This window comes from Mus caroli, chromosome 7 (genome assembly GCF_900094665.2).
Source record: "Mus caroli chromosome 7, CAROLI_EIJ_v1.1, whole genome shotgun sequence".
In the NCBI taxonomy this organism is placed as follows: Eukaryota; Metazoa; Chordata; class Mammalia; order Rodentia; family Muridae; genus Mus; species Mus caroli.
Window position 1 is genome coordinate 16111893 of NC_034576.1, and position 10427 is coordinate 16122319.

Genomic DNA, 10427 nt, shown 5'->3' on the forward strand with positions numbered 1-10427 from the left:
TATATATACTATCCTATCATCTGCAAAAAGTGATATTTTGACTTCTTCCTTTCCAATTTGTATCCCCTTGACCTCCTTTTGTTGTCTAATTGCTCTGGCTAGGACTTCAAGTACTATATTGAATAGGTAGGGAGAAAGTGGGCAGCCTTGTCTAGTCCCTGATTTTAGTGGGATTGCTTCCAGCTTCTCGCCATTTACTTTGATGGGCCACTTTATTTTTGTTCTTAGTTTTTATACTTTCTCAGGCACAAATTACATCATACAATTATGGAGAAGCATTATAGCAAGATACTTGATTACATGGTTTTCTATGCATTTTTACTGTTGCGGCCCGCCCGCAGTCCACAACGCGAACGGTTCAACTGAGAATGGCAGTTCGAGCTGAAAAGAGAGGAAGCTAGACGGGGCGGGAGAAAGAATGGGGCCAAGACAATTCCATGTTCAAGGCCCACCTTTACTAATTCCAACATTCAGTTATAAAGGAAGGGGGAGGGATCCCAATTTCCTGCCAAGTAACTCGGGGTCCAGTAGCAGGACGAACATGTGTGTGCCTCCAAGCAGCAAAGCCGACAGGGTCCAGCAGTGGGCGTGGCAGAACGAATGAGCAGGAAACTCCACCCTTGAGCAAGCAGGTTCCATGGTAGGGGAAGAGAGACCACATTTTACATTCCCTAGATTCGTAGTAAATTTAAAGTAATAGTTGACGTCTTAGGTTGTCAAAGTTTAAGGAGTCACAGCAGAATTGTTTACATGTTTTTCCATTAAGGCTAGTACCTGACTAAACATTTACCTATTTTCTAGCTCCACAAGTTCATTATAAGTTTAAAGCAATAGTTGTGTCTTATTATTTTGAAGTCTTGTATAAACTAGTCAGTCATTTATTTTCTGTTTTTGTACCTACAATAAATTGTTCATTCCCAGTTTACGACCTTTAGTTACCAGATAGTGGCTTCATTTCTAACCTAGAAGGAATGTTTACCTTCCTCAGAAATTTGTTCCAAGCCTCTTTTCTTTTCCTTGTGCAATTAGCTCATGATACACGAAAGTTTACAGAGCTTGATTTACAGCTCTTACTCTACAGGGGGCTTGAGATAAATTATATCAATTTAGGAGTTCTATAAAATCATTATCAGGAATTATGAAGTCATCAATTGGTCTAAACAGTGCTACTACATGAATGTACACCTTCATAATAATTTTTCAGGAAATCTGCCCAGAGTAGGTAAATACCCAGGGAATTATTAAGCTATGTAATAGTGGCAGGAAGGGCATATCAGCAGCGAGAAGCAGTTCTAGGATGAAGTCTCTGGGGTCCCTTGCCTCTCAGAGCACACCCATGGCAGACATGCAAAATGTCCATCTCCAGAAAACTCGCTTGCTGTAGCCTTTCCAATATGGCTTCTGTCCCCCCATGGTGGTGGGAACTGAAGCCATGTCCTCTGAAGGAGAAGCCTGTGCTTTTAACCACCAAGTCACCTCTTTAGCTCTTAGCCTCAGTTTCAAGCTGCTGGTACCCTCTCTCACTATTGATGCACATTGCAGGTGAAGAAGAAAATGTTTTAATTGTTCTGCCCCTTTTACTGACACAAAGGGGTAACTGTGCTTGACAGCCATGAACTCGCACAGATTGTAATAGCCATCAATCAAAGCCTGCCAGGCTCTGCACACAGTGTCAGAGACACAGTGTATACAGTGGATCGTTGCTGTTTCAGAACACCATGTAGACAGACAGAGATCATTTAGACCCTTCAACTCTCAAATGCAGAGATTGAAACTGAACAAACATGCATATTATCCCATAAACAGTCTGTGGTTCTTTTTGACATCTGGGTGCTACATGGAGTTATTTCCATGTTGCACACACAGGTCTGGACTGTTCCTGCTTACTGTCAGTATTTTATGCCCATTTGGGGTTTGAGGATTTAGTGCAGGATGCTACCAGTATAGACAAGGTGCAATTTCAATCTTTTTTTCTGAATTCACCTTGCTGATAGGGGCGTGTATGTATGGGTAACTCATCCCAAGGATCAGAATAAGCTCAGATTGTGTGGCACTCACCATGAATGTAGTCTGAGAGAGATCCTTTAGGCTCAGGTATGGTCTGGCTGAGGGAATCATGGATCCTTCTTAGAGTGGAGACCACCAGGGACGTCCCAGTGGTCATCATCCTAGTCTCCTGATTCCATGTGTCCTGGGGAATTATGCTGAGGGTTAGAATCTGACTGGTCAGAGCTAACAGAGAAGAATGATTTGTTAGATGTGTGAATCTCCCAACTCATGGAACCAGCCAGTGCAATGCCATGAGAGCCACAGTTAGGCTAGGTCACTGGCCATTTCCTTCTGAGTCTCAGCATGGAGACCATGGCTGCACAGGTGCCCAGACCATTAGCCAATTGTTCCAATGAACTTACGAGACTTCACTTTATTGTCAATGTCTCCAAGGGAGGGACACAGGACCTAGGTCCTCCTGATGACTCCATGTCCTCGGGAGTAAGTCTAGTGAATTCTCTCCTGCAGGCAAATAGTAACAGTGTTGATCTGGACAGCTGTCCTGTCCCAGTGTCAGAACCTTTTTCCTGTTTAAGGCTGCTTTATAGACATTGCAACACTTATTCACCATGTATGATATCATCAGGATACTGAGACACAGGGGACACAGTGGCCACATGAGCCTCACACAGGCCACAGTGACAAATGTGAAGCACAAGCTGTCTCCAGCCACGTATCCACTGTCTCCTCCCTGGAGTCCTTCTCAGGTGTCTGTAGGGCAGAGAAGATCTGGTGTTGATCTTGGTCATCAACAGTTGAGGGGACATCTTGTCTGAGAATTGAAAACAAATGGACAGTTAGATCTGACTCTAGAATTAAGCCACCTGTCTCCGAAGAACTTAAGTACTAGACAGGAAGTCATGTGTTTTCTGGTGTGCAGCTGTTACTCCTGGAACACAATGGACAGGCCTTTGCTTCACTCTCCCATTAGATCCTACATCTACCATGGGGCTCCCTCTGCTCAGGAGTCACTGATTTAAAATGACTTTACCATCTGCCTCTGATCTCACCTGATTGTGCTTTTTAGAGAAATCATGCTTGCAGGGACTGGCCTTAGGTTCTGGGTATTAGTAATAATGGTCTTATGGAGAAAGTAAGTATCCCAAATTCCTATCCCAGATCTGCCAAACATACCTATCCTTTTAGCCTGAGTTCTAGCTAGTTCTTGCTCTTTACCTTCTACCAGTCAGATTGCTGAAAATATCTACCTGGGAGGACTAGGGAGATGGGTCAGTGGTTAAGAGCACTGGATGCTCTTGATGACCTAAGGTCTGTTCCAAGCACACTCATGGCAGCTCATAATCATCTGTAACTCCAGTCCCAGGGCATCTGATGCCCCCTTATGGTTTCTGTGCACACTAGGCATACTTGTGGTGCTCAGCTATGCATGCAACCAAAGTAACCAAACACATTAAAAAAATTAAAAGGGAGACGCCGCCGCCGCCACCGCCACCAGCGCAGCTGTGCCACAGCCGCGAGGAGACCGGCCGCCTGACTTCCCTCCTCGCTGGCCGCCGTGTCCTCGGATTTATTCCAACAGTCAGTTAAAACATGGTGGATTACTATGAAGTGCTGGGCGTGCAGAGACATGCCTCACCTGAGGACATTAAAAAGGCGTATCGAAAACAGGCACTTAAATGGCACCCGGACAAAAATCCTGAAAATAAAGAAGAAGCAGAGCGGAAGTTCAAACAAGTAGCTGAGGCATATGAAGTGTTATCGGATGCTAAAAAGCGGGACATCTACGACAAATAAGGCAAAGAAGGATTAAATGGTGGTGGAGGAGGAGGTGGAAGTCATTTTGACAGTCCATTTGAGTTTGGCTTCACATTCCGGAACCCAGATGATGTCTTCAGGGAATTTTTTGGTGGAAGGGACCCGTTTTCATTTGACTTCTTTGAAGACCCATTTGATGACTTCTTTGGAAACCGAAGGGGTCCCCGAGGAAGTAGAAGCCGAGGTGCCAGCTCATTTTTCTCTACCTTCAGTGGATTTCCTTCTTTTGGAAGTGGATTTTCTGCTTTTGATACAGGCTTTACTCCATTCGGGTCACTAGGTCATGGGGGTCTCACTTCATTTTCTTCAACGTCATTTGGCGGCAGTGGAATGGGCAACTTCAAATCAATATCAACTTCAACTAAGATAGTTAATGGCAAAAAAATCACTACAAAGAGAATTGTGGAGAATGGTCAAGAAAGAGTAGAAGTTGAAGAAGATGGGCAGTTAAAGTCCTTGACGATAAATGGTAAGGAGCACCTGCTACGCTTGGATAACAAGTAATTCAACGCACGCATTTAACAGAAATGTTAAACCATAACAAGCACCATTTGAGGAATAACAGGAACTTTTTTTTGAAGATTTGAAACGAACTCGACTTTCTGTATAACTGTACCTAAACTAAAGTATTTATAAAAAAGCTCATTGGAGCCTCCAACTATCAGATTTTTGAGTTTGTTGTTGGGACCACAAAATAGGACCTTTCTATTTCTTTTGTCTTTAAAATTGTTGTAATCTCTGTATGCACTTTGCTTTAAACAAATCGTAATCTGAGGTGAGCCCTGTGACTTGAGTAGTGCTAGGATGAGATTGTCTGTAACACCAGCATGGATCTGCTTCCCATTGTGGTGAATTGTGAGTGAGTAGTGTCAGCCTGCTGTGAAGTTAACATTGCCAGATAAATCTTCTACGGAAATACTTCAATTTTATTTTCAGTATTTAGTGATGAAAGCTATTACTGCATCAATGGTAATACATTTCTGGTTCAGTGTACACTAAGGATGTTTTCTAGTTGTGCATGGATGCTGGCAACCTCGTCAGTTTGACTATTGCTTAAATATGTAATGTTAAGCTTAGGTTTAAAAAAGCTGGTAATTTGGGTTTTTGTCATTTGCTTAAAAAAAAAAATAAATGCGAATGTGTTTGGTGCAAAAAAAAAAAAATTAAAAGGAAGAAAACAGCCACCTGCTTTCCAGGAAATATCTCTGCATAATCTTCTCCTGTGGGAGTCCGAGCATTATAGGCTGGGGAGAAAATAATGGTTATGTTTCAAGCTCATCTAAGTCCCATTCTCTTCTCTCTTCTAGATCACTGTGAAGCTCATCCTTTGCCCTTTTGTGGTCCTGTGCCTCATGCCAGTTACCATCAAATCCCTGGGAAGGTTGGCCCATGTTATGATGGTCTACTCTGGGTAGTGAGCTGAATACCAGTCCTGCTCAAAGTCTCCTGAGATTTTTGAATACACATCAAGTCCTGAGGACAGGCTTTGGATGTTTCTAAGGGAAGTTCAGTGGGAAGTCTTCTTATATCTGATCTGGAGGACAGCTTTAGGCAGCAATGCTTTGGAGGTCTCTGGCCCAGGCTTAATAGTGGAGGTCAGTGCAGCTAGAGGGACACAGCTCCATGGTGCAAGGGAGGCAGTGGGTCACTGAGGACCAGGAGAGACCCTGGGGCTATGACTCCAGGTCCTAGGTCTGTACCATCAAGCTCTGCAGCTCAGCTCCCATATGACAAAGACTGTTTCTCCCACACAGCACAGGAGACCCACTATGTCTGAGCACTCAGGTCCTTCTGCCTGGTTTGCTAAGGACATGGGTTGGGGGTGAAGGTTACAGAGACCAAAACTGGCCTAAAGAGACCTTTGCAAGGATCCGAGGTTGCACAGGGTGCCATGTTCTCTCTGCTGTCTGTACAGCACTGCCACCCAAGGTCACCTTGTCATGTGACAGTTCTAACCCAATGGAGAGTGAGGATAGTGGGCTTAAAGGGTGAATATGAGACTTAAATAAACCTACGAGTAAAGGATAAGAAGTCAAAACCTCTTAGCTGTGTATTGAGGCTGTCTGAGGGCAACAGGACTATCATGACTCAGTGTACCAACTGACATGGGGCCCTAGGAGTGTGAAACCTGGAACCTAGTGAGTGCCAACTCAAGTGACCCAGTCAATCTGGATATTACCTGTGACTTCTGTCCCATCCTTGCTACAGCTGCCTAAATACAGAGGGCTGGAGCTAGGACACCTGATCATTCCTGGGTTCACGACAGACCCACCACACAGATATCTAGGCAGACAAAGGCATCCTGGCCTAGCCCAAGCATATGCAGTCAGACCCAGCAGTGAGCTAGAATGAGGTGAAGGGACTTTTGCCAAGAGAGGCTCGGGAAGACACAGGAGACATCTGGAACTCAGGCTCAGTGAACACATGAGTGTCCAGTGGGGCTGTTCTGTGTATTGTGGTGCTGATGGATCAGGGCCCATGCACACTACATGAGTACTCTTCTACTAACCTGCACCCCGGCTCTGGCTGGGACCTGCTTAACTGAGGTTATAGCACAGATACTGTAGCCATCCACAGACTAGGATTTCCCCTTCTCTCTGCTGGCTTTATCCAGTTTGCTCCAGATGGCCCAGATGTCCTGGTCACGTCTTCTCAGATATTCATCTGCATCCAGTGTTAAACTTCAATCTCTTCTGCCATGCAGCCTTTCACCCACCTTCACATTAGTCTTGGATTATCAGCGGGAAACCCCAGTCATGCTCCCAAGAACTGTTAATTCCCACCCTCATTACCAATAAAAGCAGGTCCTATATCTTCTCGTCTGGAATTCTGCCATTGTCATCGATATGTGAAGAAATGTACAGGTTTTGGTAAATGGATCCCTGAGATGTCAGCACTGAACTTTGGGGTGAAGCCTTGGTTTTATGAGTAGATGCAGAAGTTAATTCCCAACCTGTGCACGTAGGAACAAGCAAATCCCAATCCTCTCATGAGATTCCGGCTCGGTCCCTTACTCCTCTCCTTTCATTTCTGATCTTCTGGGGTGACTTTGGATTGGTCTTGGAATGTGGTTGGGGATATTTTCCCAAGTAGTAGTACCTTCCCAGGGGGAGGGATGTACTTAAGGTCATCTAGGCTTTTCATTTAGTCACTAATTCATGCTGTCCTATCCTCACCATTTTCTTTCATGGTCTCCATTCTTCATGGCCCGGAAGACGCTATTTTACTTACTGCTAAGAATGTTAGTGATGCTCACCTGAGCACCCCTGAGCTCAGGATACAGAGAATTTGGAAAAGTGAAACTCAAGGTAGATGCCCCTGAGCTGTGTCCTGGCTCTGAGGGTCCAGCTTTTTAAGGATGAGGACTCCAGCACATGTGATGTCTGTAGGGAAGAGAGAGGGACACTCACTTGGAGAATGGGGGAGTTTCCTGTGGATTCTTTCTGTGGATGAGAAAAATTTAACTGTTTGAAACAGTGTCCTACTTAGCATTCACTGTCACCTTGACACAGGTCAAATTTATCTGGGGAGAAGAGTCTCAACTGAATAACCATCCTTATCACGTCTGACTATGGATGTGTCTGTGAGGGACTGTCTTTTTTTTTTTTTTTTTTTGAGACAGGGTTTCTCTGTATAGCCCTGGCTGTCCTGGAACTCACTCGGTAGACCAGGCTGGCCTCGAACTCAGAAATCTGCCTGCCTCTGCGAAGGACTGTCTTAATTGATGAAGGAGGCCCAGGCCACTGTGGACAGCACCATTCCTAGGCTGATGGTCCTTGAACATATAGGTAATATAAGAAAACTAGCTAAGCAGAAGCCAGTGAGCTAGCTGCTAAATGAGTCAGCCATAATCTTGTTTTCTGCCGTGATATTCTTCCATATAACAAAATGATCCAGACCCAGGGAAATAGGCCTTTTACTCTCTCCTAAAATGCTGTTGCTCAGTGTGTTCTTTATCACACCAAGAAAAAGAGACCTAGAACAGTGTATTGGGAAGAACAGATGGCACTTCCATTTGAATTAATGTTTGACATACGCAAGAGCTGATGCCCTTAGTACCCTGTGGGCAAAGAGAAGGAAGTATTGAGACCCAAGAAATGGGCCAGCTGGCAGAGGTGCAGTCCTTTCATTACTGTTGTCTCTTTTAAGTCTGAAGAGAAATGTCCCAGGACTTTCCTGTGAAGTTTCTTAAGGATGCCCATCCTCTGGATGCACACTTCTAACTTTAGCCCAGGCTTCCTGGGGAGAATCTGGAACCCTGTCTAGACCCACCCTACACTAGGTGGAAACAGGAGTTCTTCAGAGCACAGTGAGCAGGATGACAGGCCCTACATCCCACGTGTACTGAAGGGATCTGGGCAGGTCATATTTGACTTGTTGATCACCCCTGCTGTAGCCTTAGACATGAGATTGCAGTTCTCCCAGAGAACGCCAGAGGAATATCAGGATGCATGCTCAACAGTTAGAAAATTATTTATCTAAGCCATGCTTGACCTTGGCTTGCAGACAGGTTTCCATCCCTGTCTATAGGAGACTGGAGTCTACTTCCAAGACCCTGCTGTTACTTGTTTCTGAGAATATCCCTCTGTCTGGGGATCCTGAAAGTCTGCTCACTCCTGGCATCTCCCATGAGGGAAGACAGGGTTTCTGATGAGGAGTTGTTATGGTAAATCTCTTCAACCCAATTATTCCCTGGCAATGAAAATACAACACAATTAATATGAACACATGCTGTGTGCCTAGATTGGGCAGATCTACCACTACACTACCATCTTCTCCATCTAAGAGACCCCGTAGAACTTGGAGTTTCTCCAGGCCTTGTGCCTCTGCTCTGCTTTTCTTCTTCTTCCTTCTCCTCTGCATTCTTTCTCTCTCAAACCTCCTTCTTTTCTTTCTTTCTGCTTCACCTTCCCTCTCTCTGCCCAATCATCAGCTCTCATTTATTTTCCAAATTAGATGGGAAGAAGGTTTACAAGAAAACACCTGAGTGCTGACTCATTCCTTGTTCACAATCCCTCACAGGAGAATGAAATTGATATCAAATATAATTAGCCCCAGACCTATCCACAACAGGGAGTCATCCAGACAAAGGGCATAGGTGACCCAGGAAGACCAGAGAGAATCTAGGCTCACCCAACACACAGCTTAGCCAACCTATAATGCTAGAATGTTGTTTTGAAACTTCCCATAGGTGTAGAACCCATAGTCCTCTCCAGGACACACAGGTCATCTCTTTCCAACACCTAGGAATGAAATTCCTCATACAACTTTTTCTGGGTCTTTCTCCTGGATCAGGAAATTGACTGGTGACTGTAGTGATAAAGGATTAATCTTCCCTAGTCATTATTCAGCTGGTCCCTCTAGAGCCCTCATAGGCATCTCTGTCATCTTCCTGCTGGGAAATCCCACCTTCCCAGAGCACTGAGGACACATGGCAGACTGGGTGCTCAGCTGAGTCTCTGTGTCACAGGGACACATAGACAGAATGGAGGCTCCCTCTTTGATGCTGACAGACTCAAGGTCAGGAGTCAGCAGATGTCAGCCCTGGGATGAGCCATATTTTCTCTGAGGGCACAGGGATGCTTATCAGCTTTGTTGCTCAATGTGTTGGTTGAGGAGAAACATAAAGAGAGAAAAATTGGAGGGATGCAGGGCAGCACTGAGAGTGGAAGGAACCAAGCAGTGCCTTGGAGACAGACCCCACCACTCATAGCCCATTAGATTCTGGGAAGTGCTCCTGTCTGAGAAGAAACTCTGCTCAGAACGAGGAAGGACTGGAGAGCCTGAGAGCTGCACTGGAGCTGAAGGTCTCAGAGCAAGGACATGACAGTGAGAAGACAGATGGAGGTGTCCTCTGTGCTTCCCTGCAAGGGGTGTACCCCCTGGCAGGGCCTCCTGTTCGCAGGTAAAGGTGCCTACTCCATGACTGTGTGTGGGGAACATAACTCAGAGAATGACTGGAGTTTCCTGAGAAGACAGCAGCCCAAGAGGAGACTCAGGGGTTTTGTTTGTAATCATAGGGCAGAAGGTGCAGTGAGGACTTAGGTTTAGCAGGCTGAAGGTCTCATTGGAAAGGAGCTGATGAGGGGAGAGAAAATCCCCAATGTTCCCTACTGAAAATCAGTCACATTGTCTGCTCTGTAGTGAATCCTGATGTATCCAACAAATAGAAGTCAAAGAGATAACAAGATGATTCAGTGTGCAGAGACATGGTAATCTCAATTCAGTCCTCAGTTCCAGCATGGTAGATGAAGAGAAGGGAGTTCTGCAGGGTCTTCTTTGCCCTCCACACCCATGTTCTGATTGCATCAGGACATGAAAACACTGAGACATTTGTCTCCACACTTGTGCTGTGGCACATACCCACACAAGCTCATGCTGAGACACATGGCCTTCACAAACCCACACATACAATACAGAAGTAAAAGTAAAAAAGTGACATCACCCTTGAATATAATTATTTTTGTTAGCTACAAACCTGGGAACTATGTAGATTAACACATGGATCCATCCATCCGTCCATCCATCCATCTTTCCATCCATCCATTGATCTAACCATCCATCCATCCATCCATCCACATATCCATCCACATATCCATCCA

At 45.1% G+C, this 10427-nt stretch overlaps 1 protein-coding gene and 1 pseudogene across 3 annotated transcripts in view; both read left to right on the forward strand.

Moving 5' to 3' along the window:
* The window catches only part of LOC110297752 (pregnancy-specific glycoprotein 22-like), a 46544-nt gene that overhangs the window by 6252 nt on the left and 29865 nt on the right, over positions 1-10427 (forward strand). The window contains exon 1 of one of the 3 annotated variants that reach the window (XM_021166710.1): positions 9649-9730. The exons of the other annotated variants lie outside the window; for them this stretch is intronic. Coding sequence (XP_021022369.1) covers positions 9649-9730 — 82 coding nt within the window. Of the gene's footprint in view, positions 1-9648; positions 9731-10427 lie in introns of those variants that run through there. 3 annotated transcript variants of the gene reach the window in all.
* On the forward strand, positions 3483-4871 carry LOC110297753 (annotated as a pseudogene).